This window comes from Micromesistius poutassou, assembly GCF_964030765.1.
Source record: "Micromesistius poutassou genome assembly, chromosome: 16".
Classification (NCBI taxonomy): domain Eukaryota; kingdom Metazoa; phylum Chordata; class Actinopteri; order Gadiformes; family Gadidae; genus Micromesistius; species Micromesistius poutassou.
In genome coordinates, this window is record NC_140286.1 from 13490810 (window position 1) to 13514615 (window position 23806).

A 23806-nucleotide genomic window follows, 5' to 3' on the forward strand; every position below is an offset into this window, starting at 1 on the left:
GAGAGAAAAGAAAAAAAAAGAGCCTGTCGCAGAGAAATCAGTTTTTATTCACCGAATCTGTGCAACATCTCCTCCGTCAGAGAGGGCTTTTATTATGGCGGAGGACCCAGGACAGGAAACAGCCACCCGGCCCCCCACCCCCTCCCTCCCCCCCCCCACCCCGCCCTCCCCCACCGGGCAGGGATCAGCCGCGCCGCCCGTGCGTCCTGTCCCAGTCCTGGCGCACGGTGTCGATCCACTCGTTGTAGTTGGCCACCTTGGTGTAGACGCCCAGCTTGTTGAGCCGGCCGCAGCCCTCCCCCCAGGACACCAGGCCCAGCAGGAACCAGGTGCCCCGGTACAGCGTCACCATGGGGCCCCCGCTGTCGCCCTTGCACGCGTCCATGGGGCTGCCCAGCACGCCGGCGCACAGCATGTTCTCCGACACGTTGAAGTCCATGTGGCTCTGGCACTCGCCGCGCTCCACCAGCGGCACCTGGATCACGTTCAGCGCCGAGCTGAAGACCACGGTCGCCTCGCCGGGGTTGTCCTGGTGCTCCTTGCCCCAGCCCGTCACCACGGTGACGGTGCCGTTGAGGTGGAGCACGCGCTCGGCCATGGGCCGCGGCGGCAGGCAGGCGGGGACGACCCAGGTGGAGAGCTGGGCGGGGCGCTCCAGCCGCAGCAGGGCGATGTCGTGGTCCACCATTTCGCGGTTGTAGTAGGCGGGGTGCTTGATGGCGCGCATCACCCCCAGGGTCTCCTCCGTGCCCTCCAGGGTGTAGCGCTCGTAGTCGCCTGCCCCGCACACACGCACACACACGTAGAAACGCACACGCACACGCGCACACGTAGAAACGCACACACACGCGCACACGTAGAAACGCACACACGCGCACACGTAGGAAGTACAAACGCACAACAGAAGCGCACGCACACAGATGCGCGCACGCGCGCAAACGCACACAAGCGCACAGACAGACGCACACAGATGCACACACACACAAGCACACACGCGCATGTACACAGACACACAGACAAGTACTTCACTTTATTTCAAGATGGCGGCTGAATGGCGGCGAGGTGAGCGAGGCCCACGGGGGGCGGGGCCTACCGAGGCGGACTTTGAAGCGGGTGCTCTTGCTGAGGCAGTGGGCCGCCGTCAGGACCCAGTTCTCGTCTATCAGAACCCCGCCACAGTGGAATTTCCCTTCGTGGTTGAGCAGCATCGCCTGCACACACACACACACACACACACACACACACACACACACACACACACACACACACAGGGCATAATATTAAGATGAAGAGTAGTACAGCAGTATAGTACTGTACATTATGTGTGTGTGTGTGTGTGTGTGTGTGTGTGTGTTGGGTACAGTACTTTGTGTGTGTGTGTGTGTGTGTTTGTGCTTGCGTGCATGCTGTGTGTGCGTGTGTGTGTGTGTGTGTGTGTGTGTGTTTGTGCTTGCGTGTGTGCTATGTGTGTGTGTGTGTTTGTGTGTGTAGTGTGTGTGTGTGTGTGTGTGTGGAGGCGGCCCAGCCTACCTGCCAGGGGCTCTCTCCCTTCTTGCCCACCTCCCCCCCGCTCACCCAGGGGGTGAGGCCCTGGATGGGCCCGCTGTAGGAGGTCCTGGAGAGCCGCAGCTGACCACAGGACGCACTGCCTGGAGCACACACACACACACACACACACACACACACACACACACACACACACACACATAGCATGCATGCAAGCACTCACCCACACTCAGCAACACACAGCAAGAACACACACATGCACGTAAGCACACGGACAGACAAAGACACAAGCACAACACACACACACATATGCACGCACAGGGACACACACACACACACACACACACGCACCCATGCAGACGCACACACGCGCACACACTCACAAAAAGAAGCATTGAGCATTTTTTTCCTTTTTATTTAATAGTGATGATTAATATTATTGATCCTAATAATAATAACACTGTCCACTCACTCATGGGGACGCAGCTTTTGGCGTCGTCGTGGAGACGGTACCCGCCCAGGCAGCTGCAGGTCCGACTCAGGCCGTCCGCGCTCTCCGTGCACTCGTGGTCGCACTGACCGTTCTCCACCGAGCAGCTGGTGGCCGCCAGGGCTGAGACACACACACACACACACACACACACATGCAGCAAACACACACACACATGCACGCACACACATGCATGCACACACACACATACACACTCATGCACACACACACACACACACACACACACTCATGCACACACACACACACACACACACACAGAAACAAACACACAGACACGCACGTACATACGCACACACACGCACGCAAATGCACACACACACACACACACACACAGACACGCACTCACTTAGGTATGAGATGAACGGTGGTTAGGTAGATGAAACAGAACGTATTCTACTCACTACTACAGTACTACTAATGTACTTACGCTGGTCGCAGTACTTGCCCTCGTAGCCCGGGTTACAGCGGCATGCGTACGCCTGGTACAGGTCCACGCAGGAGCCGTTCACACAGTGGTTGGACCTGCACTGGTTTCCATCTAAACACAGCTCAGGGGTCAACACACTTCAGGGGCTGTCCAATTACAGTATACCAATTACAGTGGACCAATTACAGTGGACCAATGACAGCATGGGCCAATTACAGTGGACCAATAACAGTGGACCAATTACAGTGGACCAATTACACTGGACCAATTACAGTGGACCAATTACAACATGGGCCAATTACAGTGAACCTATCAAAATGGACTGATTGCAACCAATCCCAGTGCACCAAAGTAAGTGCATGGTGTAATTCCCTTTTAGCAGACACTTTGATCAAATGTCACTTGGATGACAGTGAATTCACATTCACTGACACATGCTAGAGGATGCCTGGAGGTAGACCACGGATATGGGGAAACCTTTCGCCCCAACGAGGAAGTAACCCGATACATGATCAATACTGAACAATTACTCGACTCATTGGATACGCAGACGCAATTATGAATCTGGGGGAAATTCCATTTGTCCAGTGTTTCTATTGTACCACTTTATATTCAGAAAGTGAAGGCAGTTAATGCTGTTGACAAGCTGTTCCTACCTGTGTAAACGGTCCAGAACTCCAACTGAAACACCACAACAGACAGCGACATGAATTCATACGGTCTATCGTATTATTCGCCATTACCTTCCCCTTTATAAACGTGATATATCACTTTGTATCAAGAGTTGAGAGCAGTGTTTTCCAATCTCAGAGTAGGGACCCCAGTCTTTCCGGCCCCCTAATAATGTAAATGGATCATGGAAGGTTCCTGACTGATAAGCTATCACGATAGTTGATCAATTTGAAAGGCCTCATAAGGGTATGAATTGATATTCAAGTGCCTAATGATCCGTAGCCACAAGTGAACGTCTGCTAAGTGCTTAATGAACTACTATCAGTTAGTGAATTACTCCAAATCAAATCATTCTTAGAAATAGTACTTAGCATTGTGTAGCATCTTATCCTAGCTATCTTTGTTGTATACGGGGAATGGGTTAACCTAACAATTGTTAGTGCTCGGCACTTGGTTCTTTGAACAGCCTTACTGTACCGACAGCGATATATTGTTGTTTCTCTTTCTTCTGAAAAATGTACTTGTTGTAAGTCTCTTTGGATGAAAGCATCTGCTAAATACCTTAATGTAAATGTAATCAGTGAGTAAATCCCTTAATGAACTACTGCTAATCACTTAATGAACTACTGCTAATCACTTAATGAACTACTGCTCATCACTGAGGGAAGTGTTCCTTCCGTACATTGCTTATCACACGGTACTTGTGTAACCACACCTAACAGGGAGCTGTAATGGGACAGTGACCACAGGGGGTACCACCCAGCAGGGGGTAACACCCAGCAGGGGGTAACACCCAGCAGGGGGTACCACCCAGCAAGGGGTAACACCCAGCAGGGGGTACCACCCCGGCCTCACCGTGGCCTCCTTGGTCCCGAAGATCTCCCGGGCCTCCTCGAAGTCACAGAGCTCCTCCATACACTCCCGCTCCTTATTGGCCGGCTTCAGCTCCTCCAGGAAGCTGTTGGCCCGCTTGGACCGCAGAACCGTGTGGGCTTCAGGGCCGCTGGAGAACACTGAGAGAACCGCACCGAACCACGCAGACAACATGCAGAGCCACACGTACAGAAACATACATACAGGAACACGAAGAACCACACACACAGAACCACACATGCAGAACCATACAGGAACATGAGAGAGCATACAGAACACATACAGAAGCATACATACAGGAACATGAGAACCACGCATACAGAACCATGCATACAGGAACATGAGAACCACACCAGCAGGAAGTCCCCTGGAAGTTGTGTTGGCTAATGAGACGTTTTGTAGGGTTTGTAAGAAACAGCGTCTTCACCTCCTGAGACCAGACGTCTCTGTATGGTGAACCATAAACGTTAGCTCTGGTGTGCCGAGACCCGAGTGCATAATTGGATTCTGTATTCAGTGTTAAACTATCTAGTATCTAATCTAGGATCCTGCAGTGATCGGACTGAGATATGAATCTTCATACCTGGAAGGAGGGATCCCCACTCTGAAGGAGGGATCCCCCACTCTGAAGGAGGGATGCTGCGTCCCTTCTCTAGATTTCTTCCTTGCTAATTAAGGGAGTTTTTTCTTGCCCTCTGGGGGGGCTAGAGTCGGGGGGCGGGGGGGTCATTAATATATGGCCTGCTGCCTGTAAAGCCCTTTGAGACTGTACCTGGGATTAAGGGCTATACAAATAAAATTGAAATGAATTTCATTGAATTGTATGAATCGAAAGTCTGCCATGTGAGATGTGTATGACTGAAGAACCCGTTCAGAGCAGAACCCCTGGTTCTACCCTGGTTCTGAGGGGTTTAGTGTATGACTGAAGAACCCGTTCAGAGCAGAACCCCTGGTTCTACCCTGGTTCTGAGGGGTTTGGTGTATGACTGAAGAACCCGTTCAGAGCAGAACCAGGACAGTGCGGTGCAGCGTGAGAGCAGGAGTCAGGAGGAGGAGGAGGAGGAGGAGGAGCAGGAGGAGGAGGAGGAGGAGCAGGAGGAGGAGGAGGAGCAGGAGTCAGGAGGAGGAGGAGGAGGAGGAGCAGGAGTCAGGAGGAGGAGCAGGAGTCAGGAGGAGGAGGAGGAGGAGGAGGAGCAGGAGTCAGGAGGAGGAGCAGGAGTCAGGAGGAGGAGGAGTCAGGAGTCAGGAGGAGGAGGAGTCAGGAGGAGTCAGGAGGCGGAGAAGGAAATGGAGGAGGAGCAGGAGTCAGAAGGAAGAGGAGCAGGAGGAGGAGGAGATGCAGGAGGAGCAGGAGTCAGAAGGAAGAGGAGCAGGAGGAGGAGGAGATGCAGGAGGAGCAGGAGTCAGGAGGAGGAGGAGCAGGAGGAGGAGGAGAAGGTCAGAGGAGCTGGAGGAATCCTACCTGACATGCAGACGGCGGCTGTGGAGCAGAGCGCTATGGCCGCTGACACACAGAGGAGGAGTCTGGCCATGGCATCAATCACCAGCACAGCCAATAGGACACGGAGACGATGAGGGTGTCCGCCAATGGAGATCTCTGCAGAGTTGCTCTTCTGTGTTTATCTTTACTCACGGTTGACTGTTAGCTGTGGATGGAATAGGCATGTTTTAATGGGGTAGTACATCTAAGTGGACATTTGAATCGTGTTTTCAGTACTGAACAACGTGTGAAAAGTGTGTTTGATGACGGAATTCAAAATGAGCATTGAAGTCCCAACGCGGATGTGATGCGTTTAAATGTGAACGTGCGGTCATCAATAGATGTATTGATTGGAGTATGTAACCTGAGACAAGGACCTGCAGGGTACACGGAAATCAGCTCAACGATAACAAAACAACCAAACCAAACCATATCCAAGACGAGGTCATTTCAGACGTCTTGTTAAACCCCAAACGTGAGGGTGACCCATGGCAGAGCTGGCCCTCACAGGGCGCTCTAACACACAGCAAGTCCACGCTACTGACCTTTGACCCTCAAGTGGCCCGCTGCGGGGATAGGACTAGGGCTAGGGCTAGGTCTAGACCTAGGTCCGGGGTCCTGGAGACAGAAGAAGAGCTCAGACCAGAGGAGGAAGGGTTTTAAGACGACTTACGTGTGCTGGTGGCGTCCTGGTGTCAGACTGCTGGTGTTTAGTCTGTTGTTAATCTGTAACCCGCCCCATGTTTACTGAGAGTCCACAGTCTGTGTGTTCCCCACACACACACACACCCCTCAGCCCTATGGAGCCCACCAGCACTGCACACACACACACACACACACACACACACACTCGAATACACACACATGCACACACACACACACACACACACACACACACACACACACACACACACACACACACACACACACACACGCTCGAATACACACACAGACACACGCACACATAAACACGCACACACGCACACACATACACACACACACACACACACACACACACACACACACACACAGACAAACGCACACAGACACACGCACACATACACACACTAACACATACACACATATGCACACACTCAAGTACACATACAGAAACATGCCTGCATACACACACAAACTCAGCCACACACCATATACACATACACACACAGACACACGCTCGCACACACACTCAAAGACACAGACACACATACACACAGCAGCACACACCAACACACCAACGGTTTTCGTGCAAAATGTATAACATGGTTAATAATACCAATTCAACAAAATGATAAAAATAATTCCAATGTCGAATAACAAATAACAAATACAGAGAGTGTGTGGTTGAGCTGTACAATGACTCCCTGCCTTACATAAAGCAGTAGGACGATATCCTTCATACAAGCCCCCTTGAATCACCTCATTGTCTGAGTACACCCACACTACAGGCAAACACTAACCACACACACACACACACACACACACACACACACACACAGATCCAGGGTAGTCATTCTCCAGCCAAACGAGAAACCAACACATAAAGGTGGGTGGATGCATTACATAGGCATGATAGTGCATGACACACACACACACACACACACAGGTGCAGGTGCGCACATACATATATACACACACACGCACACACACACACACACACACACACACACACACACACACACACACACATACACAAACACAGGTGCGCACGTACACCGCCACACACATTCACACGCACACACACACGCAGGCACACACACACACACACACACACACATAGGCACACACACACATACACTTGCACGCACAATCATACACACGCACAAACATACAGTCACAAACATGACATGACGTTCTTTAACACACCCACACACTGAAACACTCACACACACACACACACACACACACACATGATCGCAAACACACACCCCCAAACACACACGTAAACACAAAAAACACACACACACACACACACACACACACACACACACACACACACACACACACACCCCCAAACACACCCACAGAACACATTCAGCGGGGACAAAGCAGACCTGATGGGCGCGCGGGTGTGAGTCCCAGGTGAGTGTGTCTGTGAGCAGGAGGTGGAAACCGGGGCAGGTATTAAGGTGAGCCATTGTCCCCGCGCGATGACGCTTTGTGTCGGGGCCTTGTTCCCCGGGCTCGGGTTGCCTTTGTGACCCGCTCCCTGTTTTGATTTCTCCTCAGAAACGCGTTCGGATAATGGGCCCCCTCTCCGGTGACGGGCGCGCTCTCCAGCGAGGAGAGGCCGCCCCGCCCTGCCACCGGGACGCACACACAGCAGGGGTCGCCAGGCACACAACGCAGGGGGTCAGGGAACCGATGCATCTTGGCTCGACCCGCGCTTCCTCTTCATATCCTTTTGGCAGGTTTCCCAGAAACCCCGGCCCCGGGTTCGTTTTTTTTTTTGTTATGTGTTTCTTTGTGTGTTTTTTTTTTTTTCGTTTTTGTTTTCTGCTGTGAAGATCTCAGCAGATCTCCTAAACGACAGGCGGCACCGGACACGGCGCGCACGGACCTGTACCCCACCAATAACACCCCGTCCCTAACCCCCAACCCACAAACTCAAACCCTAGGTCTCCAGAACCGCTAACCGCTAACCCTAACCACTAACCTCTGCCTCTACCCACAGACTCATCCCCTAGCTCTCCAGAACCGCTAACCCTAACTGTAACCTCTACCTAAACCCCTTAACCGTACCACAGCTCTACCCTTACCCCTGCCCCTACCCTCAAACCCAAGGCCCTGAATCATACCCTTACCCCACACCCCGGGCGGCATGTGGCTCAGGAGGTAGAGCGGGTTGGCTTGCAACCGGAAGGTTGCCGGTTCAATACCCGGCTCCTCCCAGAGTTTGGAGGTGTCCCCGAGCAAGACACCACTAACTGCTCCCGGCGAGCCGGCTGTCGCCTTGCATGGCTGACACTGCCGTCGGTGTGTGAACGTGTGTGCATGAACGGGTGAATGTTATTGTAAAGGCGATACTGTAAAGCGCTTTGAGTGGCCGCTGGTTAGAAGAGCGCTGTATAAATGCAGTCCGTCAACCATTTACAACGCTCCACCGGTACACACCATCGAGGTGGAGCTGGCCTCGTCCTGCCTGGTGGACTCCTCTCCTCCAGCAGGAAGTAGGGCAGGGACGTGTGCAAGATTGTCTTACCTGTGAAGAGCTCCAGCGCCAACACGGCCCAACAATGGGAAGAAGGCGGGGGCGGGAGGCAGAAAGGGAGATGGAGGGATAAGAGATGAGACGCAACCCGAGGAGAGGAGAAAGTGAGGGAGGAATGTGAGCGCAGACAGAGGTGGTTACGTATGTGACGGGGGCATTTTAGAACAAGGTTTCACCTTTACGTCCCATTGGACCGGCTGCTGTCCATAATCCTGTGCATTAAATGGAGAATTAAAAGGAGAATTCTCCATCAAACAACGGCATCTGATTGGTCCTACAGATGAAATGAACCCCTTTCTCTCTTACCCTCCATGTCTCTGCTTGTCTCCCTCGGTTTACGTAAACCGAGGGAGACAAGCAGAGATATAGAAAGGGTATCAATCGCCCCCCTCTTCCTTTCAATAGCTCTGCTTTGTCTCCCTGAGGGGTTCCCAAACCGAAACGAACCTCGCAAACCAGAACCCCGACTTCCCCTTCTCAGACCGGACCCCCGCTACAGCGGAGCTGGGCCCACCTCGGGTCCCAGCAGGGTGGTTCAGGGTGAGCCGGGACTCTGGAGGGTGGCTGTTATTGAGACCTGAGGTTTGTTGTGGTTTTAACACCCAGTGGCAGGACAGCCTTGTTCCCAGAGAATGAAGGGGGTGTGAAAGAGAGAGGGGTGGAGGACAGACAGAGCCAGAGGAAGACTGCCTTCTATTCTTCTCTTTTCTTTTTTTTAATCTCTTCAATGCCGTTTATCCTTAACGAGGTCATCTCGGCGTTCCCCTCCCATCCTCCAGAGTTTTGGCGTTCCCGGAGTTCGCGCGCGTGAGAGGTGGACTCGGGCCGGGGAGACTGAGGCTTATAAATTGATGGGCGAACCGAATGCTGCTCATCATTTTCCCAGAAACTCCTGAGGCGACGGGACTCAGACAAAACGGGCAACATGGTGAGTAGGATGGGCGCCGCCAGTCTGCGAGCCTCACTCCAAAGGGATGGATAGCTTTTGGGTGGGGGTGGGGGTAAAACTTTTATTAAAACATTGGGTATATTTTATTCCAATATAAATTGCGTCTACTTCAGTGAGAGAATGAGAATAAGAGAAAGGAATAAGAGATTATAAACATTTTCCAAACATATTTCAAATCCTTTGAATGCCTTTTTGTACTGTTTATGCACAAGTTGATTGAAAGCGATATTTCCTTAATCACGTTGTCGGCATTGGGACTTGGTCACTGGTCACTTGGTCACCACGAGAGTGTGACACCCTGTTCGGAAATCCACCAGTGACATCGCAAACCCTCCCATGTGTCCACCCGAGACCAGTGGTCTGGTGATGACGTCATCTAACCACCGAGCAGGACCTGAGCGGGGGAACCCGAGTGGCGCCGGGGGGGGTAGTTTCAGTTTGGGGTGCTGACGCTTCTGTCCTCCTCCAGATGTTCTGCAGGCTGCTGGCGGGTCTCCTGCTCTCCTGCGTGTGCACAGCCAACCATGTGCACCCGGGCACCCACGGACCCACCGCCGCCACTGTACAGACCACCACCACGGTGCAGAACGGCACCGCCGTACAGAACACCACCACCCTGGTCACGCCACGCGAACCCGTCCACGAGCAGCACACCTACGGCAGCGACCCCAACACCGTCTCCATGTACCCCCCGCCCACAACCGAGGATGACCCGGGCCCCGACTACAACTACATGTTGGCCTTGGGCAACAACACGGGCAACAACCGACATGGGGGCGACATGGAGATGGGCGACATGGAGATGGGCGACATGGGGATGGGCGACATGGGGATGGGCGACATGGGGATGGGGCCGCACGGGTACTGCCGCTACTGCAAAGGAGCCAAGGGCTCCAAGGGAGACCAGGGATCCAGAGGAATGCCAGGCACGTAGGGCCCCTTCAATAGACCCTTCAATAGACAGTTTCTGCTCCCCCGTTCCGTCGGTCCAGTCACAAAACGCCGCCTTTGAGAGGGGGGAAGGGCGGTCTGGTAGGCAGAGCAAGGCACTAACACAGCAGGGTGAGGGGTTCCATTCCCTGTGTAGAGCAAGGCACTAACACAGCAGGGTGAGGGGTTCCATTCCCTGTGTAGAGCAAGGCACTAACACAGCAGGGTGAGGGGTTCCATTCCCTGTGTAGAGCAAGGCACTAACACTGCAGGGTGATGGGTTCAATTCCCTGTGTAGAGCAAGGCACTAACACTGCAGGGTGATGGGTTCAATTCCCTGTGCGGTCGTATTGTAAGGTTGTTGTCTTCTGATGACCCACCACTAGGACGTCCCGGGAGCCCAGGGAGGAGAGGCATGACGGGGTTCAGAGGTCGTCCGGGGTTCACGGGCCGGCCGGGCTTGAAGGGTAGGTAGGAGGATCTGTCGGCTGGTCGGATCCAGTTTGATCTCAGTTTCGATGTCTTGTGTATTTCACCACCAGGGAAATTCCCAAATTCCACCCTGTACTGAGCACACGTACTGATTCTGTCGTACGTCCCGGGAACTTGTGTGTGTCCGTGTGTGTGTGTCCGTGTGTGTGTGTCCGTTTGTGTGTGTGTCCGTTTGCGTGTGTGTGTGTGTGTGTGTGTGTCCGTGTGTGTGTGTCCGTTTGTGTGTGTGTCCGTTTGTGTGTGTGTGTGTGTGTGTGTGTGTGTGTGTGTGTGTGTGTGTGTGTGTGTGTGTGTGTGTCCGTTTGCGTGTGTGTGTGTGTGTGTGTCCGTGTGTGTGTGTCCGTGTGTGTGTGTTCAGGTCAGAAGGGAGATGATGGAGAGAAAGGCGCTATGGGCCCAGCGGGAGTTGTCGGAACAGTGGGGCCCCGCGGGTTCAAAGGTTTGTGCGCATCCCGTCTGTGAGTGTGTATCGTAGCAGGCCTCACAGGCGACGTCACCTGACTCATCGTTCTGATTGGAGCCCAACGGCCTGAGTGACTCGCTAAATACAGAGACCCATCCTCCACTTGAACACAGCCTGAGCCTCAAACTAGTCACATGGTGGTCACATGGTAGTCACATGACGGTCACATGGCGGTCACATGACATTAGCCGTGTTTCGGGTCGTCTGCATTTGAGCACATGCATGCACGAGACTTGGGAAGATCCCACCACGTCAGGTCGGACACAGGTGCACCTCTCATAGTTTGAACAAAGAAGATGGCCCGCCCAGGGCAGCCAAGGGGTTTTGTTCACCAACTGTAGTTTCATTGAAAACAGTCTGAAGCCCCTTTCCCTCATAAAAGATTAACATGATGAGTGACGAAGTGAAAGTTCACAAAGTCGTCTATTTTTAATAAGCATAGTTTGGGAGAGGGCACGCCTCTTTGAAAGGAGAAATTCCACGTGGTAGTTCCAACCAACTAGGGCAACGTTTTTAATATGTTGAGGGGTGTGTCTTATGTCCGCATTTATTTGAGACCATATGTACAGAAAAGCAGACGGAGGGAGTTACCCTGGAGCTCCCGTGAGTTTTTAAAGCCATTTGACATGTCGCATAGGGAAGTTATCATTTATCATCAGTTATCATAGCATTTCTGATGTTTTTCTCCCAGAATGCATTATGTTATGCGAGGCAACGCATGCTTGATCTGAAACGCGCCTGGTCACATGGTGGTCACATGGTGGTCACATGTAAGTCAAATGATAGTCGCAAGCACGCGTTCTAGGCCGGTGTGTGTGTGTGTGTGTGTGTGTGTTGTGTGTGTGTGTGTGTGTGTGGTGTGTGCGTGTATGTGTGTGTTCCTAGGAGACAAAGGGGACATGGGGTTTGTGGGGCCCCAGGGTGTAATGGGGCCTCCCGGACAGCACGGTACCTGCCCTGTGTCATGTGACAGCGTCCAGGGCCCACCGGGCCCCCCTGGACTCCCTGGCAGTGCCGGCGGCAGGGGCCTCCAAGGACTGATGGGCCCTAGGGGGCCCATGGGCCCCGAAGGACTGAAGGGAGACATGGGGTTGAACGGAGCCAATGGGGCCAACGGGATGAAGGGCATGCAGGGGGAGAAGGGCCTGTGCGACTGCTCTGACGGGGAGCAGGGCCCCCCGGGGCCGCAGGGGCCCATGGGGCAGAAAGGAGACCAGGGCGTCGCCGGCGCTCCAGGGGCCGAGGGGGGGACCGGACCACAGGGCGCCATGGGCCTCATGGGCCTCATGGGGGCCCCCGGACCCTGCCCCTCGGCCATCCAGTCGGCGTTCTCCTCCGCTCTGTTCTCGTCGTACCCGCCGCCCAACCGGCCGGTGGCCTTCCCCATGGTGCTCTTCAACCAGGGCAACTTCAACCCCAACTTGGGCATCTACCGCGCGCCCGTCAACGGCAGCTACGTCTTCAGCTACCACCTGGCCGTCATTGGCAAGCCGCTGAAGGTCGGCCTGTTCCTCAACTTCAGGCCGATCGTCAGGACAACGGTGACCAACATCCCGGGCGAGGCCAGCCAGCAGGTGTCGCTCCACCTGAGCCAGGGTGACGAGGTGTGGCTGCTGGTGAAGGACCAGGCCAACAACGGGATGATCGCCGACGACGAGAACAGCAGCACCTTCACGGGCTTCCTGCTGAAACCCGACAACTGCATGCCGCCCCCCATCACGGGACGGGACGGCAGCTCGGGCAGCCATCTCGGAGAGGAGACTGCCACGGCCGTGTACAGCTGGGGATCGCTTGCTACAGCGCCGCCCACCACCGTCCCATAGAACCAGTCAGCCAGCCAGTTAGTCAGCCAGCCAGCCAGCCAGGGGTCGGCCTAGCTCTAGGCTATGTGCACACAGCAGAAAATGTGCACCCGCGATTTTGAATGGGGTTACACATGCACACACAGACACACGCGCACACACACACACACACACACACGCACACACACGCGCACACACACACACACACACACACACGCACACACGAACAACAACAAAGAAGGCTTATGAATATGTTAAGTGTGTTAGATCTTTGAGATGTGTAGTGATCTTGCAATCAAAGGCCTGATTGTTTCTAAAAACTCTAGGTCTCCTGTTTTGATCTCGCTGGATCTGAACATTAAGTCTCTCTTGGAACTTCTTGAGATAAGCATTAGGTTAAATCATAGCAGACACATCTTTTTAGAGTTTCAAAACAGGTGTGGAACAGAGAGGGTTGACGCGTTGGAGAACCTGCATAGTACAGCCGCTGCATATCAATAACATTCCTTTCCAGGAAAGCTGGAGATCTGAAATCGCTCCCGAGTTTTTCCAGAGAAAAATTCCAATTTAAGTGTGGGATGTTTAATTTGCATGTTTTCCCACAATGCAGTGCTTCTCCCCCCCCCCCCCCCCCCCCGAAATGTACGCCTGAGCATAGATTTCTACCAAGTCTTGCCACCGGTATTTTGAAGCGTTTTAGCCCGAGTCTGGCATCGTGGTTACGTGTTCCGTGACACTTGATGCGAAGAGGAGGAGGCTGATAAGCACTGGAGAGGGGAGGAGAGGGGAGGACAGGAGCGCCGAAAGAGGGAGAAGGGGGCTGGGAGAGTAGAGGAAATCTATCATAAATAAATTCATTTGATGAAGGAAAAGGTCAAATTAAACTGCACTACTTGTCGCCAACACTGTTGTGCAGCAATGCACGTCAGCAATGCTGGTGAACAAGTCCGCATCTGAGATGAAGAAAGTGACGCTTCAGCCTGTCTGCCCAGCGCTTACACACTAGAGAGTCGCGCTATGCTGGGACCAGCCCCGGGGGAGGGGCTTGTATTACAATATCATTTTTGTGAATGTGCTTTCTTGTTGTGTTCACGATGACAATATGTATGATGGCCCGCCACAGGGGGCGCCGTTTGAGACACGCCGCTAAACATGCTTCATGCTTTACTTCTTCAATAACTTCAATCTGTTTCGAAAATAAATTAAAACTGAAACTTCAAATGGAGGCTGATGTTTTTAATATTGTTCACTACAATATCAACAATCATTGAATGTAATTTTCATAACAACAACCATGATACGACTGCATATACAGTAGGTGGAGACTAGCATGTAGTTCCGCTAACGGCCTTTAGGGGGTTCACGGTGGAGACTAGCATGCATTCTCGTGAATGAAAATGAGATTAAAATCGATGGCAGATCTCAGCGCTCTTAAACAATGGAAGCACTCACTTGGCAAACATAAAACTAAATGGCTGACGTCACGAACACTGCATCCATATATTTGACTGTGGACACGGACAAATATCGACTTCTGAAACCTAACGGAGCAAAGGTTTGCTCTTGGTGTGCCAGTTATGGAGAGCAAACATTGGTTATTGCAGCTTTAAAGTTTAATTGGACTCTCAGTGGGATGGGATGTGCAGAACATTAACAAGAACCATAGACCGTCAAAGATTTGTGGGGGAATTTAGATGTAACATTTGTCAATGGAATATAAACGACGACAAACGACAAAATGAAATGGCTTTTAGAGCGCAATTTACTTTCTAAATATGAGGGCGCATGAGTGAACTGGGTTACCAGCGCATAAGAAGACATGGGAGGAGGACAGTGAGGATTCAGGCTTTGATTAGATCGGGACCAATTCAAATTATCAACTCAGGGTTAATATTCATTTTTTGACATTAGAAGGAGAAACGGGGTCGAGGGTCGAGGGTAGAAAAGGGCCCAATCATCTCTGTGGAAATAAAAATCGGATCAACAATAAAGACAAAAGTATCTCACATTTACAGTGACAGACCGACATGTTAACATTATTATTAGCACGTGCTACAAATGACCAAGCAACCATGGACTACAAGCGGTCGGTGGAACTGTCGTTTTAACAAACACTCTTTGAGCTCCTCGCCAGGGGGAGGGGCTTATCTCTCCTTGGGAGGGGCTTATTTCTCCTTGGGGGCCATGTCGTCCCCCCCGGACACGTTGCCGTCCTCTTCGTCGTTGTCAGCCTTCATCCCCTTCATGTTGGAGCGTTTGAACTCCTCAAACACAATCTCCTCCTCCACCTCACTGCACACACACACACACACACACACACACACACCAGTTTTGCACATGTGCATAAAACACGCACAGATAAGAATGAAGAAAAAACATATGTGTACACATACAAATACACCTACGCACACACACACAAGCACACACAAATACACAAACACACACATAGAAACACGCGCATAAATTGGTGATAAAAAGGCAGAGGTTTCGTCTTACCTCTCCCTCGCTGTGGGGGGCACCAGAGGAAAAAAAAAGACAGTTGTTTTTGTGGACAGGCTCAAGTTAACATATAATATGTAAGCTTTTTTCTCCCCTGCTCTCCTCATTGATATTGTGTTAATATTGTGAAAAATCAATACAATTTAAATAAAAAAAAACAACAACATATAAAATGTAAACTAACGTGAAACCGAATGTGTCGATTACATGCACGCAAACTCACACACACACACACACACACACACACACACACACACACACACACACACACACACACACACACACACACTACCTGGATCTGGTTTAGGATGCATCAGTTTGAAGGGAACCTCAAGGCCAAGCTCACTGGAACACAACCAATATAAATCAGACTGGTGAGTACAATGACATCACCAGCTGATGACATCACACATGTGAGTACTGGTGATGACATCACCAGGTGAGTACATGTGTTGACATCAGCAGGTAAGTACAGGCGATGACCACACCAGGTAAGTACAGGTGATGACATCACACAGGTGTGCACAGGTGATGACATCTCAATGGTGAGAACAGGTAATAGCATCACAAGGTGAGTACAGGTCATGTCTTCACACAGGTCGTCAGTAGAGGCAACTGGTTTATCTAACTTTCTGGGTTACTATCTGGGTGTTAAATAAGCAAAGAGGTGACCTTACCTGGAGCCCATCAGCCTGAAACAACAACAAAAAAGAAGTGAAGTGAAGCAAAGGCAACCATTTGAAACAGGATGTATGCTTATATCTCCGCTCAAGCACATTAGGAAAGGGAGGGTAAAGCCCTCGCCATCTAGCGCTATCGTTACAAAGCTGAGCGAGTAACGCATTGACTTTCCCATTGAATGTTTTAAAAGAAAATACTGCATTCTGAAACGTGCTATGACATCAAACAACATGCAATATCCTGTGCTTTTGATAAAGGTCCAAATCAAAAGAAATGCTGACTTCCGTTTTGCAGTAAAGCCTATGATGTACTTTTCTTTAAACGTCTCTATGGGGAAAAGCAACGCATTCCACCCCAGAGTTTGAACGCCAATAGCAGAGGGAGCATTGGACTTCCCTTTGTGCACACAGCTCCACTTACCCTCCAATGATCAGCTTCACCATGACTCTGTATGTGACTAAGATCCCCATCACCTCCTTCAGAACGCCGTCTTTGATGCTGAGATGCAGAACATGATAACATCACATGTCGCATTATTCGGGAATCATTTCAGAGCTCGGACATGCCTGACCTGAGTCAGTCACAGCAGCAGACATCTTCATCGTCAACGGGTTATATATCGTTATAAAAGTGTTGGTTGAGGTTGTAACTCATGTTTTGATGAGTAATAATGCAAGATGATGAATGGTAAATGGACTGCATTTATTCTAACCAGTGGCCACTCAAACCTCATTTGATTCATAACTAATCTTCATTCTGGTCAGGTTTATTTGATTCATAACTAACCTTCACTCTGCTGACTTTGAACACTATTTATATTTGATCTGGTCGTGGTAGAGTTGGTTTTTGAAGGATTTCATGGTTTAGCAGATCTATCTGTCTGTTAAACTACCATGAATGCTTTAATTACACATGATGTGTCCTGCGTGAACGAGATGAGTGCAGGCGGCGATCCTGGAGATGGCCTGAGATCTCCTGTCATTTCTCCACCAGGCAAAAGCGCCCAAGTCCTGTGATTCACCTCGTGTGTGTGTCAATTAATTGATATGTAATCCATAATTTTCAGCTGGTGTATTCCTTCGAACTGCAATTAACACAACAACTAAATAACCCCATCCACATGACCCGAAGAGTAATGCCGTGTTCACACTGTACACGTCCGTACGAAAAGTTGAGAAATGTTCAACTTTTCAGGCAGCGACGGATCCGTCGGCCAATCAGATCGCATAACCCATTTGTCAGACACACCCTCCGTCATCCGTCGACGGACGTGTACAGTGTGAACGCGCCGTAACCGTTGGTGCAGAACCAAACAAGTCCTTCTGTTCTACACTGTGATTAGCTCTGACTGAGATCGCCCTTGATGTCTGTGATTGGCTACTCACAGGCTTGAGGATGCCAGATTGGTGTCCTCATGTTTCAGCTTGCCGTCCAGCGCTATGCCCCTCCTCTCCTTGTTGTTGGCCAATAGGGGAAGGAGGGTGTAGACCTTCTGCAGACTTGCTCCAGTGGAGACAGCATCCCTGAGCCAATAGGAGACAAGCATTTAAAAAACAGGGCTACTTTCCGACCAATTGACTTTACTGTCCAACCTTTAAACTTGAATACTGAGCCAGAAGACACATCACTTAAGAGGTCCATGACGACGCTACGAACATAACAAGGTCATCAGACATTTACCCAGAATCCTTGATGGCCACGGATTTGACGTAGCTGTCATTGCTGTACAAAACCACTGTGGAAACCTGGTCCACTGGGAGAAGAGAAGAGGAGAGGAGAGGAGAGGAGAGGTGAGGGGAGGGGAGGAGAAAGAGGAGAGGAGAGGGGAAGAGACAGGTGAAATAAAGTAAATCAATATCGACTATTGACTATTTAGTCTGGCAAAATGACTGACCCTTCCCTAAGTGCTCGTCTGTGAATAATAACGAACATCTTATCTTAACTTAAGGACTAGGTAGGGGTGAGGCCGTGGCCATCTGGCTCAAGGCTGCCAACCGGTAGACTACGGACATTGGGGATCGAACCCAGAACCTTTACCCCTGCGACGCTCTATGTTTAAAACAAGGCAGCTCCTCCTGGGTTCCTCACCAGAGACGATGATGTTCTTGATGTTTTTGTTGGAGTTGTTGGTCACGCTCACGTTCACATTGATGGTTTCGCCGTGGTAGAAGGTCTGCAGGAGAGAGGGGGCCACCAATATCACCAATATTGCGTCGTACAAAGGAAAGTGTAAAACCACTGAGCAGACGAAAGGGGCCGGCAGTAGCTCAGGAGGTAGAGCGGGTCGACTGGTAACCCAGCCAACGAGGTGTCCCTGAGTGAGACGCCTCACCCTGACTGCTGCCGACGAGCCAGCTGTCGCCCTGCATGGTTGACTCCGCCGTTGGTGTGTGAATGTGCGCATGACTGGGTGAATGTCAGGCAATATTGTGAAGCGCTTTGGATAAAAGCGCTATATAAATGCAGTCCAGTCTACGAATTCAGTGAATTCAGTGAATTCAGTGAATTCCAATGCAGGTGACTAGGGAAGTAGGTCGCGGCCAGGACCTCTCGGTCCGTGAGGCTCCATTTACATTTACCTTCAGGGCATTCAGCAGACTCTTTTATCCAAAGCGACTCACAATAAGTACATTTGTCATAAGAAAGCGAAACAATATATCGCTGTTGGTACAGTGAGGATGTTCATAGAACCAAGTGCAAAGCGCTAACAATCGCTGGGCTAACCCATTCCCCGTATTCAACAGAGATCGCCAGGATAAGAGGCTACATAACCAAGTATGACATACGAAGTGCGTACATACACAAGTGCCAGGACGTATGGTGCCTTCATGTACTATGGAAATGATGGTAAATACCAAAAGCCGACGTGAAAATTGCACATGAATACCCCCTCACGTCGTAATTTCCACTGGAGAGCTCGTAGAATATTTTGATACACGAGCTGCCGAGATGAGATGACCTTTGACCTTTTCAACAGTAAACAGGTCGGGATCTGTGGGTCCGCCGTGTTTCACTTCACTACGACAACCAAAAGCACTTGAACACAACGCAACTCGTAATTGCCAGTTCACAAATGGAAAGCATCATCTTTTCCATAGCAACGTGAAGGCAGCAGTACGACAAGTATAACAAGTAGGAGGGGAGGAGGACTCTCTCTGCAGAGTCTAGGTGAACTCTGAACAGGTGGGTCTTGAGGCTCCGCCCACTACGCCCTCTCTGCCGCTCACGTCCTTCTCCAGAGTGGCCTCCAGGTGCAGCGGTTTGTCGGCCGTGACAAAGTCCCGGCTCCTCGTCACCGGCTCCACCGGCTCGTCCGTCTCGGGAGCGTACTGGACCTTCCGGAGCATCAGCTTCACGGCGCTCCTGCAGTGAGGAAGAGCACTGTCAATCCCGCTCACCATTTAGCAGCATCAGAGGAGCGGCGGAGAACAGTACTGTCACGCCCGCTCACTATTTAGCATCATCAGAGGGGCGGCGGAGGACAGTACTGTCACGCCCGCTCACTATTTAGCATCATCAGGGGATAGGCTGGAGAACAGCACTGTCACTCAGGCTCACTATTTAGCAGACGTTCTCACACAAGTTGGCTGACAGTGAATTCAGATATTGGTTTGTCTACTAGCTGGAATCGGGGATGGACTCCAGGCCATTCGACTGGGATTCAAACACCTTAGCAGCTCCCCTGTGCCGGCCCCCTCATAACAAGGGCTGTAACTACCACGGTAAAACACCTTTGAGGTGTGTTGGCTAGATTCGCCCTCAACACCCACTAACCCACATGGCTCCATTACTTAAAGGCGACATATTGTACCACCAGGTGTGAGTGTGATTAGCCGTTACAAGCCGTTTTGAAAATCTGCCTCTTCTGACATCACTAGTGGGCGTGTCCACCTAGATGTGTGCTGGATAGATGAGCAACATTCGTTATAGTCCTCTGGGTAGGCTGGTAAGACTGAACTATCCAGCATACATCTAGGTGGACATGCCCACTTCTGGACACTGCCCACTCGCCACTCCTCTCAGAAGAGGCAGATTTTCAAAACGGCTTGTAATAGCTAAATCACACGGATAACTGGTGATATAATGTGTCACCTTTAATCACCTTTAATAAAAACAAATTGGCAAAACAATTTGTGGACTTTCTAATCTCCTGCTGTTGTTTTGCTGCCTCTGTCAACGTTTTTGCCTAAGAAGCTGAAGCTGTCAGTTCCAGTCTCTCACCTCTTGCGAACCTTTGCGTCCTGGCTCTCAGCGCTGAAAGCCTTGATCTCAAACTCCACTGCACATTGCTGTAAAGTCAGAGGACGTTATCGTAAAGGGACGGCTTACCCAGAAGAGCACCGCTTCATGCGTGTGTTGTGAAAAATTGCGGCCGGCAAGATTAACACTGTTTCCCGAGACAAATCATGGAAACGTCGGATTGTTGACACCTTTGGTTCGTTTTGGACACCAACACCAATCCTAACTCATCCTAGCTAATGATGGCCATGGTCCACCTTCCCATCCAGAGCAGCAGAGGCTGTACAGCCTGAACCCCTCGTTGGTGCTTTACCTTGCCAGAGTCGTTGGGTCCCGGCTGCAAGCCCACTGAGCAAGGCAGGTTATCAGGAAACTGTAGGAAGTAGATAGTGGTTAGGGTTAGGGTTAGGGTTAGGGTTAAGGGGTTAGGGTTAAGGGGTTAGGGTTAGGGTTAAGGTTAGGGTTAGGGTTAGGGTTAGGGTTAGGGGGTTAGGGTTAGGGTTAGGGTTAGGGTTAGGGTTAGGGTTAGGGTTAGGGGGTTAGGGTTAGGGTTAAGGTTAGGGTTAGGGTTAGGGTTAGGGGGTTAGGGGGTTAGGGTTAGGGTTAAGGTTAGGGTTAGGGTTAGGGGGTTAGGGTTAGGGTTAAGGTTAGGGTTAGGGTTAGGGTTAGGGGGTTAGGGTTAGGGGGTTAGGGTTAGGGTTAAGGTTAGGGTTAGGGTTAGGGGGTTAGGGTTAGGGTTAGGGTTAGGGGGTTAGGGTTAGGGTTAGGTTTGGATTGTTACATTTCACTCCAGCGCAACTCCTGCCAACCTCAACATTTGGGACCTCCCCTGAGATATCACACGGGGTCATGGGGCATTTTCCTTCGGAGAGATAGATTGGTGGTATCTTACCTCGAAGAAGAAGGGGTAGGCGTTGTTGCCAAGCTTGCGCAGCAGTTTCCCCTGGATCTTGGTGTGAACCGCCTCCTCCCGGTCCAGGAGAGGGGGGTACACCTGGCGGGTGGACACATAAAGCTCCCTCCTGAACACGATGCCCATCACGTCCATATCTTCTCGGCCATAGCGAAAGGTGCAGGACAGTGTGACAAACGCTAGAGGGGGCCAAAGAGGCATTTTTAGCCCAAATGTAGACAGTGTTCCTGGGTTATCTTATGGGCTACAGAAAACTTTTTTCAATAGCTGATGGTGATTGAGGTCAGGAATCTCCTATTATTAATATGACTGTATTATTAATATGACTGTATTAATAATATGACTGTATTAATAATAGCACACCATACCTTGAAACTGCTAGCCTCATGCTAGCAACAAAGTCTAGCATGATACCTGGCAGGTAGCAAGGATGAATTCTGCATGACTCTACCCTAGCATACATCCTTGCATTAATAAGGCAGGTAAATAGGAGTCATTTGGAACGACACTAGCAGCCACATTTCCAATCTGCAAGGAATGTATGTATGTTGTAATTAATTTTTATTAAAATGCTAGCATGGACCTTGGCTATATTCCATAGGCATACTAAGCATCCTAAGCATACATCTAGGAGAATGAAGCTCTGGAATTAGTTAAATTAGAGAGCATTCTACGCAGTGCTTGGTGGCCAACCATCCACCAAAGTTCAGGCTACTCATGTTTACGTGTACGGTTGTGTTGTTGTTGTTGTTGTTGATCCGTAAAGTCAGAAATCTGCACTATTTTAGGAGATCATTTGGGTATACCTTTCCTGCCATTCAGGGCCTCTGGGTCGATGAGGAGGACGCCATCTGGTGGTCAGGGGCGGTGCAGATGATCAAAAGCGTGAATTATTACATTTAGCTAAACAAAAACTATTAATAGTTGCACAACTACTCCACACCACTACTAAATAACTTATTTTAAACGTATTTTATATAAATAAAGTAAAGAACTGATACTAAAGTAAAGTAAACAAAGAATATATAATAATAAGTAATTTATATATAGCTAATACTACTTATTTCACATACATCACATACATCTATATATATATATATATATATATATATATATATCTATATCTATCTATATCTATATATCTATATCTATATATAGATATAGATATAGATATAGAATATATATAGAATAATAGAAAAAAGGAGCTCACCAACTGGTTCAACTGAGTGGACATGGTCCACAAAATCCCTTTTACCCATGTAAACACTAACCTGTAAACACACACACACACACACACACACACACACACACACACACACACACACACACACACACACACACACACACAGACACACACACACACACACACACACACACACACACACACACACACACACACACCTCAGTGAGCTAATGCTCACCTCATCTGTAATCTGTTATAATGCTGTGCTAGTCTGGCCCTCAGGGTCAAATATGTTGTGGAGTCCCTTATTGTTTACTACTCATACACAGGCTTACCTCCCCTGTAGTCGGGTTATGGTCGTTATAGTCTGGTTATGGTCTGGTTAGAGTCTGTTATCCTCGGGTTTAGTCTGGTTACAGCCTGGTTATAGTCTGGTTAGCATTTGGTTAGTGTGTTTGGTAAGTGTGTCTGGTTAATGGGTCTGGTTAGTGTCTGGTTAGTGTCTGGTTAGTGGGACTGGTAAGTGTCTGGTTAGTGTCTGGGTAGTACCTGGTCAGTGTGTCTAGTGTCAGAGCCTTTGTGAACCTTCAGAAGTGTCTCGCCAGCTTACCGATTTGTCGGTGGTGATCTTCTTGAAGATGACGCTCCTGGTGCTCATGGTGCCGGTGGAGTAAAAGTCTGAGGAGGACAGGAGGACGACCTGATCACATGTGACCTATCGCGGTGAAGGAGTGGCTGACGTTGTTCACCGCTCACCCAGATGCGTAACAACACATTAGAAACAGAATCCACATTCACATCCACCAGACCAACTGTCAGATGAGGACACTTTACCTTCTTATCTTATCTCATTCATTTAGCAGACGCTTTAGTCCAGTGGACTACAGAGACTTACAGAGTCAAGGGGCAGGTAGGGGCTAGATAGTACAGAGACAGGTCATTAAGGAGCAGGTAGGGGCTAGGCAGTCCAGAGAC

General features: G+C 50.3%; 3 protein-coding genes across 4 annotated transcripts; 1 reads left to right on the forward strand and 2 right to left on the reverse strand.

The window, feature by feature from the left end:
* Positions 1–29: 29 nt before the first annotated feature.
* On the reverse strand, positions 30–6246 carry proca (protein C (inactivator of coagulation factors Va and VIIIa), a). Of its 2 annotated transcripts, none has more exons than XM_084480470.1 (9): positions 6143–6246; positions 5452–5635; positions 3972–4129; positions 3101–3125; positions 2445–2555; positions 1979–2119; positions 1531–1649; positions 1094–1211; positions 30–777 (listed from the first exon to the last, which is right to left on the reverse strand). In XM_084480470.1, the coding sequence occupies exons 2-9, from the start codon at positions 5519–5521 to the stop codon at positions 185–187; spliced, it is 1335 nt and encodes a 444-aa protein (XP_084336596.1). In that variant the 5' UTR covers positions 5522–5635; positions 6143–6246; the 3' UTR covers positions 30–184. The 2 variants fall into 2 exon arrangements, with proteins under 2 accessions (XP_084336596.1, XP_084336597.1); XM_084480471.1 differs by lacking the exon at positions 6143–6246 and adding an exon at positions 6015–6037.
* Positions 6247–9509: 3263 nt separating this feature from the next.
* On the forward strand, positions 9510–13337 carry LOC311360664 (uncharacterized protein; the record flags this gene model as incomplete). The annotated part of the gene is made up of 5 exons (XM_084480783.1): positions 9510–9608; positions 10099–10555; positions 10946–11026; positions 11410–11490; positions 12400–13337. The coding sequence occupies exons 1-5, from the start codon at positions 9606–9608 to the stop codon at positions 13335–13337; spliced, it is 1560 nt and encodes a 519-aa protein (XP_084336909.1). The 5' UTR covers positions 9510–9605.
* A 2144-nt stretch (positions 13338–15481) lies between these two features.
* saga (S-antigen; retina and pineal gland (arrestin) a) lies at positions 15482–23489 on the reverse strand (the record flags this gene model as incomplete). The annotated part of the gene is made up of 13 exons (XM_084480693.1): positions 15482–15608; positions 16101–16160; positions 16917–16994; positions 17882–18019; positions 18177–18249; positions 18585–18669; positions 19724–19859; positions 20718–20785; positions 21049–21108; positions 21628–21827; positions 22455–22499; positions 22859–22919; positions 23442–23489. 13 exons carry the CDS (start codon positions 23487–23489, stop codon positions 15482–15484), a joined length of 1179 nt encoding a protein of 392 aa, XP_084336819.1.
* Positions 23490–23806: the final 317 nt, after the last annotated feature.